Source organism: Branchiostoma lanceolatum, chromosome 9, assembly GCF_035083965.1.
Source record: "Branchiostoma lanceolatum isolate klBraLanc5 chromosome 9, klBraLanc5.hap2, whole genome shotgun sequence".
NCBI lineage: Eukaryota > Metazoa > Chordata > Leptocardii > Amphioxiformes > Branchiostomatidae > Branchiostoma > Branchiostoma lanceolatum.
This window is the reverse complement of record NC_089730.1, coordinates 7,841,555-7,858,364: the sequence shown is the minus strand read 5'-3', so window position 1 is coordinate 7,858,364 and position 16,810 is coordinate 7,841,555. Positions and strand designations below refer to the sequence as shown.

The 16,810-nt window shown below is 39.5% G+C and overlaps 1 protein-coding gene across 1 annotated transcript; it reads right to left on the bottom strand.

The window, feature by feature from the left end:
• Positions 1–4,639: 4,639 nt before the first annotated feature.
• On the bottom strand, positions 4,640–15,977 carry LOC136441632 (glomulin-like). The gene is made up of 19 exons (XM_066438028.1): positions 15,810–15,977; positions 15,414–15,551; positions 14,115–14,234; positions 13,269–13,368; positions 12,583–12,848; positions 11,941–11,987; positions 11,507–11,651; positions 10,742–10,995; positions 10,119–10,203; positions 9,337–9,426; positions 9,040–9,081; positions 8,829–8,902; positions 8,238–8,325; positions 7,422–7,531; positions 7,076–7,139; positions 6,620–6,749; positions 6,124–6,200; positions 5,599–5,678; positions 4,640–5,044 (listed from the first exon to the last, which is right to left on the bottom strand). The coding sequence occupies exons 1-19, from the start codon at positions 15,843–15,845 to the stop codon at positions 4,819–4,821; spliced, it is 2,172 nt and encodes a 723-aa protein (XP_066294125.1). The 5' UTR covers positions 15,846–15,977; the 3' UTR covers positions 4,640–4,818.
• Between the last annotated feature and the right edge of the window lie 833 nt (positions 15,978–16,810).

Below are 16,810 nucleotides of genomic sequence, written 5' to 3'. Positions count from 1 at the left end.
AAAGAAATATTACTGGACTACGATTACACGACCAGTACATATGCCGTTATACGTACGTTATGCCGTGCATATATAAAACAACATTGTTGGTGTCTCTCCACGCTTGCTCGACGTGTATTACTACTAATGCTAGACGCACTTAAACAAACAGTGTTATCTGAATCAGCAGTGTTTGTGTACGCACAGGAGGATGTCCGCCTTCGTGATTTTGGAAAGAAGAACCAGGCCTCGGTCGGCCACACCAGAGCGGCTATCAGCACCAGGGTCAGCACCACCCTCACACTGCAGCGGAGAGACATTAATAATGTTACTGCGAAATAAGCCACTATTATCATTTCATGGTATGAACATCATATAGTCCGTAAGCAATCATCTATTTTGTCGTTGTGGCAACTCTTGGCCTCCCTCTCAACATCACGTCGATTTTTTTAACAAACAGATAAAGATGATTTACCAAGGAAAATACTTACAGTGCCTGTTGAGAATTTTTCGTACAAATGACGGTAAAAAAAGTCCTTCTAAAACACGTACGACGACCGTCAGTACAGCGAAATCATATTTTTCATATGTCATTTCCTCGGACAGACATTGCGTTTGAAGCATAAGTTATCGACGGTTTCGATAGAAACCAAAAAGAGTGAACTTCACAACTGCAACCCTTTGACGAGACCAAATTCTTTTTCTCGATAAGCGTATCTTCTGCTTGTGTTATCTTCACCAGTTCGATTTAGCCTTCAAACTTTTCTCTCCAGGCGAAAGTTAGTCATGGTGTTTTGCACAACAGACAATTCAAAAAAGATGTGCTGGGGTGTGAATAGTGTGTAATTGTGTGTTGAAAACACGGCTACCCTGTGAAAATATTTCAGGCTTATCAATAAGCCTGAAGGAAGAGTCTTGAATACCTTAAGAAGAAAGAGATTACAGTACAGAGCGCCCCCGGGAAGCATTGTTCACAGTGAAGTTGCTCGTCCAGTGCAGTACTGTGTGTGCAGTTGAGTATAGACTGCGCCATGCCCCCGGCCCGCCATTGTACATTCGTTCAGAAACAGTGCCCTATCCTTACTTGTGACTTGCAGCTTAGTTCTGAGGTGGATATTTGCTATTTCTTTTCCCCAAGCTACACACGAGAATATCATAGGGTAACCCAATTAACTACTGACGGGAAAGCGAGTATTTTACCACCGGATCAAATGATATTTAAGTTTATATTGATATCTGTAAGAAGAGATATGCTGTTTCATACGTATCGACCGAAAACATATATGGGCACGCGTGTACATGCATTCCCTCACATCATATGATACTTCGGGGCGAAACTACTACTCCCGATCGTTACCAAGACAACGGTAAACACACGCGTTACCATTCACTAAACGTTAAGTGTTGCACATACCGCATCGTGGTGAAGTTCTGAGGTGCAGACGGTCTGATTTGTTCTGTGCCTCCGTCTTTTGATGATACGTCACGTGCAAAAGTGCCCCAGGTTGAAAAACAGGTTTGTAACAAGAATTCTGAGACCTCATACCTCCATGAAATATCTCTATTGTTAACGTTTCATCTTATCTCACAGATTATACAAATAAGACGGCAGTGATTAGCATGAGATTGTCTTCTCCACCAAAATTACATATACTGTATGTATTAAGTCATCTCCTTTGGTCGAATCCCATGTTAGGTATACATTTCATTAATGATGCAAATGACTTACTCATTGACATAATCTATGCATTGCGGTGTACACCTTTAGCTACTAGAGCAAGTCACCCGAACGTTTAAGGTAATGTTCGCGTATTTAAGGTTTAATGTCTCGCATATAGGTTCATTTAGTTGTGTAGACATGTTCTATGCAACGGCTGTTACTCCGATGCAATGTTGACCAAAGAGAACAAAAGAGATTCTGCAGTTATAATAGGTTTAAATAGCATGTAATTCAAGACACAGAAAACAGAAGTTCTGCTGCAGTACCAAGGTCACCAGGGGACCTTGACCTTCGTCTTCCCAACACCTTCTCACATATTAAATATCATTGAAATCCATCCAGAGGTTCATAAGTTATGCTGTCAAGTTGTCAACAATATCCAGAAATTAAACGCAAACCGATTTTAGCCACCCTTCTTGGTACTGCAGCATAACTTTGGGCCTTTATATCTTTTTTTTTTTCATGGAAATTCTGTGGTGTTGATTTTTGGGTAGCTGATCGCTCTCGTGTCACTTGAACTTGACCGATTGCTATTTTTTTCAAACTGTATGGTTACTCATGATCATAGCCTGGGTGCCATCCTATTTCTACCGGGGCTCCTACATTCGCTACACTATTGTTTTAGGGTAGCGAATGTAGGAGCCCCGGTAGAAATAGGATGGCACCCAGGCTAGGTTACTCATGCATAACAGTGCAGTCACCAAGCAGACTGTGCACTGCTCTCATCACAAACTAGCTTCTGTCACCATTCCATCCTCTTCCATCCTGTGACCAGCTTGTTAAAAATCAAGTCTTCTTTAAAGAAAAAGGATTCTCAATGTCTCAAATAGACTCTCAATGTTTATTTCTATAAGATTTCGTCACAAAGAACAATACAACATAACATTCCATCCAATAAGAAAAGAGCAGCAATTAACACCATAGTCGACAGCTACTCATAATTAAGGAATATCAAAACAAAATAGATTGAAACACACTTAGATAATGTTTATCTTAGTTCTCTTAGCTTCAATAAATTCATATCAAACAGCAAACATCTACTACTTAAAGACAGGCAACTTTCACAACATTTAAAGTAAAGGAAGGAGGTTAAAACTTAGAACCTCCTTGCCTAAATCAAGCCTTAATCTACTGACAGTGTCTGCAACAAACATCAAGAATATTAATATGGTAGACAAATGAGTGTAGAATCAATATCAAAAACTACATCATCTCGCAGTTATGAATTTTGGAGATTACAGATTATCATCTCAAATGGGCGGTGAAGTTAGTCTAATGCCTACTTCTAGATTATTACTTAGATGTAGTAATTTTGAAGTAAAGGGATACAGTTAAACCTGGACAACAACCAACTGGTGTAGGCAACCACATTAAAACAGTCCCATCCATTTTTACATAGTAAACCCGCCCTGTCCTGAGCAACCACCTGTCCATAGCAACCATTTTCCGCAGTCCCTTGGTTGGTTGCTGAGGACAGGTTTGACTGTACTTCCATAGCAATTCCTTGAGAAGTAGAGGAGGACTGATACTAGACAGTCCAAAGACCTTAGGCTGCCGTATAACTACAGAAAATGTTAATGATCAGAATAGTATGAAATAGAAAATCAGCAATCTACATGTAGTTTGAAAAGTTGCCATTAGCTGCACTATAAAGGCCTATTCTTGACCTGGTCCAAACTACCTGCCTTCCTTAAGCCCCTCTCACACGGTTGATGAGATTCAGCCATATTTGCTGCTAACCAGATGGCCACTGAAGTTAAATATCTCCAGATACTTGAGCATATTTTTCACCTGAAAATCCACCCAATCACACTGGATGGGGATTGAGGACTACAAACATTTTCCGTTGATCCAGAAAACACTGATGATCGAGTGTATCATTGCCAAAATTGTCATTTACCAGAGCATGCAGACACCAAAACTCGATCAATTATCTGCTGTGTGACAGGGGCATTTACACATTTCTTGAAATATCTACCTTAGAACACATTTAACCATTCTCTCTCTTACTTATAAAGATATACAAAAAAGACTAGACCACTGAACATGCATGAGTCAAAATGTATCATTAGTATAGTAAGTATTGCTATCATTTCTATTAGTTATTAGAGTCAATTCCACGTCACCGAGAGGGTGTTTGTTGCCTATTGTTCTAACATTCACAAAACCTTTGTAACAATCTATGTGTAATAAGTAACTGTTAAGAACAATTTCCAACATTTATTTGATGTTCTGAATATTTTATGCTGTGTTCCAACAGGTTAAACAAATTTCCAACATTGAACACATTATTTGTATTAGTTTCCAAACTGTTGCAACATAGATTGATCATTTGTTTGAACATGTTCCAACATTCTACAAATATGATATAACTGGGTCAGTGGGCTGGGAACAGGGCAATTCACACATACCTTCAAAGTATAGGGGATTAGGCCTAGGTGCCATGCATAGACACTTAAAGACAAAAGAGTTGCCAGTGTCCAGACGTGAAATCTAAAAATATACAGAGGCGGACAATAGAGCGTGATTAGCACCTACTTTTATGGGGGCAATAACCCAAATCTACCATTTTGAGAATGATGCAAAATGTTGGAACATGTTCCAACAGTAGAACAATCACACAGATGTTTGAAAACTGTTCTAAATAAAGAGATATTTGTGCAAATACTTTCATAATATTTCCAAAATATATAGATGAGTTCAAACATGTTCAAACTTTCATTTCTAATTGTTTGAACGGTCTGGAATTATTTTGACTGAAATAGTCTTTTCTCTAAAATTGTTCAAACTTATTAGCAATATCATCTGAAAACCCTCTCGGTGACATGGAATTGACTCTACAACCTGAGAGAGTAAATTCTCCATAACATCTCCAGGGAAGCCACATGGCAACCAAGGAATATCTTTCTTTTTTCTTTTGTAAATTTTCATAAGTTACTAGGAGCTACACTACCATGCTACAGTCAAAACTCAAAAACAGTCTTTGATCTTAGAAGATTTATATTCCTTTTAAATTTGTCTCCCTAACTACATTGTACTTAAATGTCAAGTGGGCAAACCACTCTCTTTGGAGATACAATGTACTGAGACCTTTTGATTGCAATTTTTTCAACTTCCTCTTACAGATACTTGAAATCGTCATCAGGTGGGCCAAGTTCAATGTCAAACTGTTTGAGTTCCTCCCCGGGTTTCGGCGGCGTGAAGCCTTCCGGCATCTTGGTTTTCTCGCCGCAGCATGGACACGTCATGTACACGGCGTTTGGATCGTCCTCCGCCGCGTGGAGGTCCGCACACTTCCAGTCCGTCTCGCGCTTGTAGATCTTCCCTTGGGGCTTCTCGCCGGTCCTGCAGGAAGGACAGACATTTAGGTTGCCTTGTGTCTACTCTAGCCATGGCTAAACTATTTTGACCTTGAATATCAGAGAAAATATTGAAAACAAGATATCAAAGATATATCTCATATCATATGAAATATTCAGACTTTTGTGAATTTCTTGTTTTAGATCCATTCATTATTGTGAATATGTTGCTAATTCTGCCTATGCATTGTGCTGCCAGCCTGTGGGACCAACTTTGGACCAGGGCCAAGCCAACCTTCCAATCCTGCCAGTCTCTGGTTACACCATCTTCTACCTCATGTACTGTGACTCAGATACAATACTCAAATAACAATGGACACACACCAGGACAAACAAACATACATACATACCAAAAACAATACCTTCGTTTTCAAAAAAAATGATGACAAAGCTTTTGATAACTACTTATTCAGCTTCAGTCTAATTGAAACTGTTTGAAGATGTAAAAGTTAAAACTTTTACTGTTCATTGATCAAGACAATGATCCTTAAATATGCATGCTGAAAGTGTTTCAAGTTCTAGCTTACAGGACATACACACCTGTATGTCTCTGTGACCTCTGTAATTCTTCCCAGAAGACTCTCAATCACACTAAACATCTGCATGGAACTTTCCAACACCTGAAACAGTATTTCAAAACGTTAAAGGGTTGACAGCATGTACATGCATTATTGGCTACACCAACAGCTTTCAATATCAATATTCCCAATTTGCCCTTCACTAAGACTGGACAAGGAGATGATCTGTTCATAAGTTTACATCTCTTCAGGTCATGATCATACAACAGCTAACAAATTGAAATTAAATGACATCATGCTATAGACCTTCAGCCAAATTTGTTGATGTCAACCGATTTCAAAATTGCTGATGAATCAAGCACATTTTCTGTCTGAAAATCTGCCATTATGATACATTGGATGGGGCTTGGTAATAACCAAACATCGGCCAATCTCCAAAAGAATTTTGCAGCAATTGAGAGGACCCCGGCCGTATTCTGGTCAAAAATATGCTTAATAGCATGCAAATCCACAGTGTGACACCTAAGAACAATGTTGTTCCCCTCACCATGATCTGTTGTTCGTAAGGCATGTCTGGCATCTTGTCTCCGGACACTTCAATGCTCATCTGTACTTCTGGTTTTTCTGTCAAAAAACAAGAGTAATGAATAAACACTCAACAAAACAGGGCTACAATGGTCAGTGGTTCTTAACCTTACCCTAAGGATGTAGTGTCAGTCTTCTTCTTTTTCAGGCATACTTTCAAGCAGTAGACCAATCCTGACTGTCCAGCACACTATACCGGTTCACCCAATAATAGCATTAGGCAATTTGCAGTTCAACCAATGAGAGAGTGGCTGCGTGTCAGTCAAATATTTGCACTCTTTTTTTTTTGCATTTCTATATTTTGGCGGAAGGAATCAGTTTATTCTACTACAGATGAAAATTACATATCTCCCAGTGTAATTTGTCTTCTTTTTCTCTTTGAAATTAGAATGGTTTAATCAAGGGAGTCCTTGGTTAAATGAAGTCAAAAGCCCATTGAAGAATATATATGAGCTCACTAGCATTCTTGTGCTTGAGTTTGGTTTTCTTGAGTTCCTCCAGGAAGTGAGACTTGGACAGGTTGACCCCTGTCCTCAGCTGTCTGAGGAAACCCTTCTCCACATCAGGCCAGTCCGTCCACACTCCCGTCTGTGGGGAACAACAGACACATCATGACTGTCAATCACAATCAGCACTTCAACCAATGACAGCATGGCAATCAGCGGTTTGACCAATGAGCAGCTTGACCAATGAGAGAGTAGCATCAAATACTTGTAAACATCTATTTATGTTTTTATTTTGCATTTCTACATTTTGCATTTCTATATTTTGCATTTCTATATTTTGAAGGAGGTCTATGGGGTTGGTCTGCAGAACACAAATTCTCAAATCAAAGATTTTACATAAAGATTTTACATACAGAAGTGTATAAGGAAGTGTAATACAGTGTTGTAATGTGGAAATTACATCTTTACCTGGTTTTGATCAGGCTTGTCCCTTATAACAAGGTACCGTAGTAGATTCAGGGCTGGCATGATCCTGTGGTGGAGGAATAAGAGGTAACAAAAAGCATAAACAAGAGTTCAGAGACCTCATACCTCCATGAGATATCCAGGACAAAAGACACACAAACCGGAGGTTTGGCTGCAGCACCATGGAAAGCTGCCAGGAGGTCCAAAATCAAACTCTAGCTTTGTACATGTCTTCCCAAGAACTGAAACTTGAAGATCTGTCTGGCAGTTTTTGTCAGACACAAGGAAACAGAAACGATAATCTAGAATAGTGTGTGCTCCACAGAGAAAGTATAAGTGGAATCCTGACCAGTCCCTGTTGTCCAGCAGGTCGGTGGTGGCCCCGTCAGGGAGGACCAGTATCTTCCTCAGCAGCTCGCTCAGTTTGTTCCCTGTGAACCACTCGCTGGGCGGATCTTCCTGCAGGGAGACAACAACAGACATTTACAGAAATTTGATGATAGGCACAGGTAGCTAGTCTATAGCCTTTTTGAGGCCATATGGGCAGTGGATTTTTATTCACTGTGTCTTGTGCACAGTATTGGAAGGCGTAGCCCATCCCTCTCCTTTCACCACCTTTTACCTTCCAAACCAAAGTCAGGTACCCATTTTTACACCTGGGTGGAGTGAGGAAAGTCATGTTAAGTGTCTTGCCGAAGGACACAATGTCTAGTCAGGAGTGCCAGGAATCAAACCATGACCTCTGAAGCCTGTGTATCCTAGCCTTACCACTGAGCTTTATTGATAAAGGCCTAACAAAAATCAAGAAACATTGAGGAAATCTTTCTATGATTTGGAGAAATCAGCTTAACAACATGGCAAGTTTTGAGCTCAAAGTTATCCCGAGCTAAGAAATAAAAAGCATTTCTAGTAGGGCTGTGTACATGTACCTGTTGTAAAACATTTCAGGTACAGGTACAGTTATAGCAGTTTAGGTAGAGGTAACCTTAAGATTATCCATAAGTTTTTGTCTTTTTTTATGGTAAATTTTCATCTTTGAACAAGGATTTACATATTCTAGTCTCAAATGAGACAACACATGTATCAACAATTTTACAGGTACAAGTACAGGTACTAGGTCTTAAGTCTTCCCTTGTCCCAAGAAATGACAGTTTTTAGCACAAACCTTGAGACAGGCGTCTACTTGGTCCTTGACCTTGCCGACAATCAGACCCATGACCCCTGCATGACCTCCAGTCTTCTCCATCATCCCTCTGGAAAACAGGTGGTTATCAGATTACTTTCTTAATTCTCCTTTAAATTTCACTTTGATATTATAATTGTATTACACATAAAAACAATAATCGATACCCAATATGAGACAAAAGTAGTTTACTATCTGAAATACCACATATGATTCACAATGTGGAGAGCTGAACCCCTTCATGTGTACTGTAAAAGCAGAAATGTTTGCAATGGTTTTATGTTTGAGGTTTTCACGGTAAACTCTTAACATCAAACTTACAATCAACGCGAAAAGCCGTTCCATTGTGTGACTGTAGTGCTACTATTGTGTCAAACACGAACTCAAAGCCACTGCGAACACTCCATTTTCTCCCTCAACCGCGAAATTAAAACCATGTGGACTTAAAGGCATTTACAGTATGCTGCTAGTCATTCTTGCTGTTCTTTGAAGTGAATGCTGTAAGCTGTACACAGCATACTTCAGGGAAGGGACAGAGACAGTTGAAAAGACCATAAACAAAGCACTACTGACCTGAGTAACATGTATCTCCCTCTCCAGTCAAACTTGTCTATATAGGCTGTCAAAAGGTCGTGGGCTATCTTTCTCTGCAATAAAGCAAAACAAATTCTTCTTGATAGACATAAAGAAGCTGGTAAACTATCTGTTTAAGAAGAAAAATCATTATACAATTCTGAAGCAAATGAACAAAAAATGACTGAAATTACGTAACAGTAGTACTAACCAGGGACTTGGGTGGACATTTCAGCAGGACATGAATCAAGGACTAGGAAGTAGAGAAAGAAGACTGGTTAGATTTCATATCAATCTTATGATATCATACCGGTTAAACAATCCCTCATTATCATCCAACTGACTTTTTTAAAACCATGTAAATACAAAATATAGCAAGCCCTTCAGTCAAAGTGTCAAAGATTGACATTAAAATTTCTATAAACATTTAAAGTAATTCAGATTAAATGTAAGTACATCTATTGTTACAACCATCAGAATTTCAATTTCTTCATAGATATAGATATACCTCAGGCAGCACTGCAAATGGTTGGAGTTCCAGAATCTCATAGCTGAGAGAAAACGGTTCCAAGTTACCCAGCAGTTTTCTGGTTAACTCCTGAAACATGGGGTACAAAAAGAGTGTTTTCACATGATGTCATTGCTACATGTATGTCTGCTGCCATGTTGGTGTCTCTATTAGCATTTCAGTGACTTATAGCTCAGGCATTTCCAAACATTCAAAGACCTTCTGACTCTCTCAAATAACCAATTTAGAAGGGCCACAGCTCAAAGAACAGTATATCAAAAGCAGAATGCTTAAAAACTTCCTTCAGAGCCACAGAAATGCTGCGTATGAGCTATGATCCATTCTAATGCAAATAGGAACACCAACATGGCCGTCAGCATTTGCCTGCTTCATTGATATGGAAAGAGAATGAAACAAACACTTTGTATTCCTACTGTTCTTGATAAGATGAGAGGATGAGGGAAGAAAGGATGTGAGGATGGGAAGAAAGGTACGAAGTACGGAAAGACAGATGGACAGATGGATGGATGGATGGATAGATGGATGGACGGATGGATGGACGGACAGATGTGAGGATAACAGGAAAGGTATGAAGTACAGAAAGACGGATGGATGGATGGATGGATGGATGGGTGGATGGATGGATGGATGGATGTGAGGATGGATGGATGTGAGGACAACAGGAAAGGTATGAAGTACAGAAAGATGGAAGGACAGATCTAGATGGATGGATGAATAGAAGGAATAACAGAAGGATTGAAAGAAGGAATCAGCCTACTTACCAAGCCCTTATGTATGACAGGTCTGTGTGGTTTCTTCAGTACCTCACAGATGAGAACAATATGGATGGCTCCCAGGAACTCATGGCTGGAGTTCATATTACACAAAGGGAACAACCGTAAATACAACATCATACTGTACATGCATAAGCTACACAAATAAAGGTACCATCAATTATGTATACATGCATCTATACATTCAAGAAGCATTTGCCACCAGGATGATAGTCCGATGGCGAAAGGTAGTTTATCTATACATATATTGTGTTGAAAGATAATGGCACTATCATATATGCTTATCTCTTCAGGACTGACCACCACACAGTAGTACGTTTGAGACAAATGTGGGTTTGCAAAACAAATGATCCCGTCTATATACATGTATATACTTGCGGAAAAAAATGGTGCAGGCAGAAAAAAAGGTGTATAGCCGTCTACAACTGTTTAGCCTTTTCATAACCTCATACAACTGTTGTTTTTCTGCCAACCCCATAAATGTAGCAACCACTATTGTTGAACACTAAGTGATTACTGACTAACAGCTTACTTTTACCTTACAGATATATTTTGTTTGTTTGAATCTTTGTTTATTCATGAGAAGCTCAAATCCACATACTCTTACTAACCTTAGTACAGCTGGTATCTTGTCTATGCACATGTTCTCCACAAATAGGAGGTAACTAAAGCAGGACAGTCCTAGGAGTGATGCCTCCTCTTTTCCATCTTCCTCCTCTTTCTTCTCCTCTTCATCCTCTCCATCTTGTTGTTGTTTACCTGGTGTTTTTGTTTTCCTCTTGACCCTCATGTCAGGAGGTCCGCAGTAGTGGTCACACAGGTCCAGTAGTCGGGAGAAGCTTGGGTCGAGAGCTTGTAAGTACGACTGCAATCATTGCAAAACAGGGACTTTTGTATAAGCCCAATCTAAATGTACCAGAACAATCAACCTTTGTGAAGAGTTTCATCAGGTTGGTGCATAAATAGTGCCTTCATACCCGTGGAAGGATAGGTATGTTAGGTGATACAGAATACATTGTGTTGCATTGGATTCTTTTTATGTCGTCATACCCACCCGGAAAAAAAAACATTTTAATATGAAATGCACCAGAAGTTGAGAAATTTGATGTCCTCAAACAAAAAGAATTGTAACAACATTAATCCCAACAAATTTTCAGCAGCGGCGCATGCAACAGAAGCCTGTGGGATACAAGTAGAAAACCAAGGGATACCATAAAATACCGTCTGGAACACAAGTATTGAACGTTATCACAGCCCAGGTATGACATAAATGGACAACATACCGGTAGTTCTTTGTTGCACAATCAGAAAACCTACTCTAGTCATGAACCGTGGTGATGTGGGGGAATACATGGACAATTCATGACTGTACTAACCATAGTGGTTGCAGCACAAAGCCTGCATCTGTTTGGCTGGCCTGCCTCAGTGTCATTAGCCTCCTGAGTCTTGTCTTCATTTTTCTTCACAGGGAGTTTCTCCAAGTTCAGGTAGATAAGAGGATACTTGAACAGTCTTGTCAGGCTGGGGAAATGTCAATAGTTAAATGAATGCATTATATTGTGACTAAGATTGATCTTTTCCAACACAATGATCCTGGTTGTCCATCTCAATTATTACTTCAGCCAATGATAGCATGGCAATTAGTGATTCAACCAATGAGAGAGTGTCTGTCAAATATTGCATTTTTATGTTTTCGATTTGCATTTCAGTTTTGACAGAGGTGGGCGGGGCTATAAGATCAATGTATTAGTTTCTACCTTCAGATATGGATTAAGAATTCTATATGTGGAATACACATGCAGATACTTACAATTTGACAAGTTCCTTTCTAAGTATCTCCAAGTCTTTCAGTTCCTCCTGGAAATGAAAAAAAAAAGAATAAATGATCAGCTTAAAGTAGATATAAAATCTGCCATCTGTGTATACGTAGAAGTGCAAAGCAAGACATTCCATTTATCTGAAATTACAAAGACAATAAACCCCAAACAAAACTAAGTCCTCTATATTTATGCAAGTCTATCTTGATAAATTTAAACACATATCCAACCACATATGAAGTAAGCTTTGGTTGTTCTGCTGCATAAAATGATAACAACATGTAGTAAAAAATGAAGACTGACACTGAATACTTCCTAGTAACATGTCAAAAAGTACAAAAAACTATTTCATTGCACACTGTGGTTTTAGCCTGAATTCAACCAAGCCCCGTGTCCGTCCGCCGCCTGTAACGGCTATCCACCCACGGGGAGGGGACAGAAATCCCCGGACAGCTGGAGTTTGTGTTATACAGACTAACTGTGGTTTTAAGTTCACAGTTGAAAAAAGGGCGTAGGCAGGCAGAAGAGAGAACAAACATTTTTGCAGTGGTTTGAAGTCTGCAATGAAGACGTCACCTTGAAAACTGCCAACATGAAACCTCCACAAACATTTTCCCTTTTACATTGATTCCTACCTTAGTCATAGCTGCCTCTCTGGTAGAGTCTTTCTTTGCCATCTGTACAAATGGCTCCACAAACTCCATCAGAGCCTCGGTGGTGTCCAGTAGCCTCCCCACATGTTTGTCCTTCATGTCCACACCGAACTGTCTCCAGGTCTCGTCCTCTGGGTCCTGGGGCTTCTGCTTCTTGGTGGGGAGGGGGATCTCGGTCAGGTGGGAGTGCAGGGTGGTCAGCGTCAGGCCGATGCAGTGAGCTCTCTTCCCGGTCAGTCTCTGAAGAACTGCCATGGAAGAGAGGTAAGGAGAGGCGTTGTTCTGACTGTGCATCAAGAACTTGTATCGATGCTGAATAATACCAAGTGTGATATGTGGAAAAACCTTGATGTACTTTTTGACAATGTGACAAACAGATTGAGTTGTAACAATGTGCAAAGTTTAACACAAGAATTTTACTGATAAAAGTATATAATAGTACATGATATACATTTCATGCAAGCACATATACACGCACACACACTCACAAACATGCACACACACACAGACACACACATGCACCCACACACATGCACTCACTCACTCACACACACACACATACACACACATGCACCCCCCCACACATGCACACACACATGCAGACACACATACGCACATACACAGACAGACGCAGTCTGCTCAATGTACAAATGTAAGACTTAAGTCACCTCTCTGTAGAGGAGGCAGCAGTGCCTTGAAGACGTTGTCATCTTCCAGTCCTTCCAACATCTCCAGAATCCCCAGTACAAACTCCTTGGGCTTGCACACCTTGAGACAAGGAGAGGGAGATATTGAATGAACTTGTGTTGACTTTGGAAAGTAAAACAACATAATGTCTTTGTGGGAAATTTATACACAAAATTTGACAGTCAGGTACATGTATACATCACTGTATGTATTGTGTTTTGGGAAACCAATAATCAAAATCATAGATTTCGTATAATATTTCAGGGCATAGCAAAGATCATTTCTGTACATGAATCTCAACACATCTTAGTTTATAATCTGTCTCATTACAGCAATCATTAGAGTGGGAGTGCATCTAGTTTAGATATATATGTCAGGGTAAAGATCCTGACCAGACTATGTAAATCATAAACTTTCAGATATTTGCTTAAAAGAGACTTCAATTCATGTCACTTTAAATCAATGTGGATTGACTTCAAATTTAAGACTTCTAAATCCCAAACGTCCTTAACACATTTCTAGCCTTTTGATTGACAGAGACTCTGATTGGGATCTCTACATGTAGAATCAGCAATTCTGACAGATCACAATCTCTACTTGACATATACTCATTATATACACATCATAAAGCAGTCATCCTCAATTGAGGTGAAGCATGATATAGCTAGTGGTAGTGCAATGCAGCCTCGCCACGGCTCACGTTGTTTGGCCAAGCACACTGGGTCACCCCTACTCTTCTCAATAAGTGTGTTGGGTTCTTTTACATATGTATATTTATACAGATATGTTCTGCTAATATTTGTTGAAGGTGTAGGATCTGCACCCACCTCAGCTAACACCCCCAGCACACCCCTGCAGTGTTGTCGGACCTTCCGTGGTGCTTTCCCAGCTGCCAGGAAGGGTGCAACCACAGGCAGGAGGTCCCAGCCAACCTCACGGACAAAACCCTGCAAAAACAAGTCGTTCATGCATAATACTGAAAATACTTATAGTTGGCTATCTGCACTACATGTATCATGCAAGGAGCCATCAAAAGAGGAAGAAAGAGGGGTTAAGGCAATAGCATAGATGGGAGGACAATAACAGAGAATAGCCAGGCATTACACTACTTAGTACGTGAAACATTAAGATGAACAGAAAAGCAAGAAAGGTGGAGAAAACTGGTTGCCAGATGTAGAAACTACAAAGTTACTGTAGTTAGACTGAGGGACAGATGCGATGATCTACACATTTGGAAAAAGTCTCAATATAGGTACCATAACATAAGTATCAATATATATCTATGTCCTCATACATACATGATGAATTGCCAAGTACATTGTACATTGTACATCTATTATGATATTAATATGCATCTTTTGAGAAGTGGCAAAAATACATAGCTACCAGTAAATTCATATGAAACATCTATCAAACATATCTGGTAATAACAAAAATCATAGAGGATTCTTGAGTTAAGACAGAGTGCTATTGTCGTCTCAATATATAGTGTTATTGAACCTAATAATCAATCATAATCATGATGGCAATAACATAAATGGCCACAAAAATTACATTATCATATGTGGGAATTATACTTGAAAAATAGACCTTTCTCACGTGGCGGCCATGATAGAATGAAAACGAGGCCCTTGTGGCAAACATTAGACCGATCCTAACTGTCAATCACAATTACCAGCTTAGCCAATGATTACCTGATAATTAGAGAATCGACCAATGAGGAAGTGGCTGCATGACCGTCAAATATTTGCATTTCTATGTTTTTATTTTGCATTTCTACGCTCTGACAGAGGAGGGCGGAGACTATGGGATCGGTCAACGAAGCTCTAAATTGCTGCATCCTTTTTGTACATTAGTTGTAATATTGATACTTGGATATCATATTTTAAAACTTAATGTGATTTAGGAGGAAAACTAAATCTGTACATTATTTTTGCTTCTTTGCCTCATTGGCCTCGTCTTCATTCTATCATGTCCGCCGCGTGAGAAAGGTGTATAGCCCAATCACAATGTCTTCTTCCATGTAAAATGAAAGATATTTTATCGAATGCTTAAGTCAAACATGTGATGTGAAACACGGGACAGTGTGTCCACTGGTTTCAGTCCTACCCCTGATATCCGCTTACCTCATTTGCTTTGTTGGAAACTTCTCGAAGCAATAATTCCGCGTCGGCTTCTCCGCTCTCCAGACATTTCTGAGCAGACACCAGGAAAACGTCCTTGTCTTCTTGGTCAAGGTCATCATCTTGGACGGATTTTTCATTCTTTTGACAAAGAAAATGAACATTTGTGGTTAAAACGTAAATTTTGTGGATGCAGCTGTTTTGTTCAGTCATCGAAGCAAAAATAGCAGACGATTTTTGGTCAGCACATGCGGGACATTAAACAGGCAAAATAAGAAATATCAGCGATAAAAGGGCACGTTTGGCAGCATAGTTTTAATAAAAAATATGTGATGAATACCTCTACGTATTGTTACTGGAAATATACGAGTAAACAGCGGAAAAATGTAAATTTCTTACATATTTCTGGAGCACAGTCTTCAAATCGGCCGCCATCTTGGATCTGGCCTTTTCTACTCTCGGTCCCAGAGCGCTCTGGTACAACACAGCGTGAGTACGGAGGATCCTGGGGACGAGGTACTTTCACTTTTCACCTTTGGCCTAATGACGTCATACGTTGTGCACCTGTCACCCAGTGCACATTTCAGCGTAAATCCTGCGGAAACTGATGCAGTTGTATAATGGGGGTATAAACACCCTAAATAGGATTTTGGACAGAGGATCTTGATACATCTACTCGACAAACGTTCCATTTCTGTGTTTGCAGAGTATAAAAAGAGAAAGAAGTTAAAAGATACCAACATTGTTTTTTTTTTCTCTCGTGAATTCATTCTGTTTATACTGACTGCTAATACTATGAAAAATGGCACAAGCGTTTATGTAGGGTAACGTTATACTAAATATATCAGTTGTCATGCACTTCTCAAAACTACCGTGAGCTATTAAAGATGTAATATTTTTGTGAATTTGACGGGAACAAAATTAAAAAAAATGTTTTTATATTGTGAGAAATACGTGAAGGGATAATTGGACTTTTTAGGGAGATGTGAATCATTCCGTGTGGATACTAATGAACAGCCAACCTGAATATACACAATATCCTTTGTCATATTTATGTGACCTTTAGCTATGTGCTTACTGTCCATGTAAGTGTGTCTTGAATTTTCGTAAATGTCTGCGACGACGACGCACTCTTTTCTGTCAATCAAAAATTATTTCGCCCCGCTTTTCAGGTATTTCGATATCTGCATTTCATGATTTCGCCAGACATTTCACATGATCCTTTTGACATATTCTTGCCGAAGTCACATTTTAACTTCACTTTCTCAAAGTGTTTCGGTCAAATTCAAATAAAGGTCACCTTTACATCCCTGGTAGTGAATGGAGGTGTATCACCTTTATTTTGTATCGAACCAATAGGGCTAGGGCATTCCTGATAAAGGCTTTCCTTTTAGTTCTTT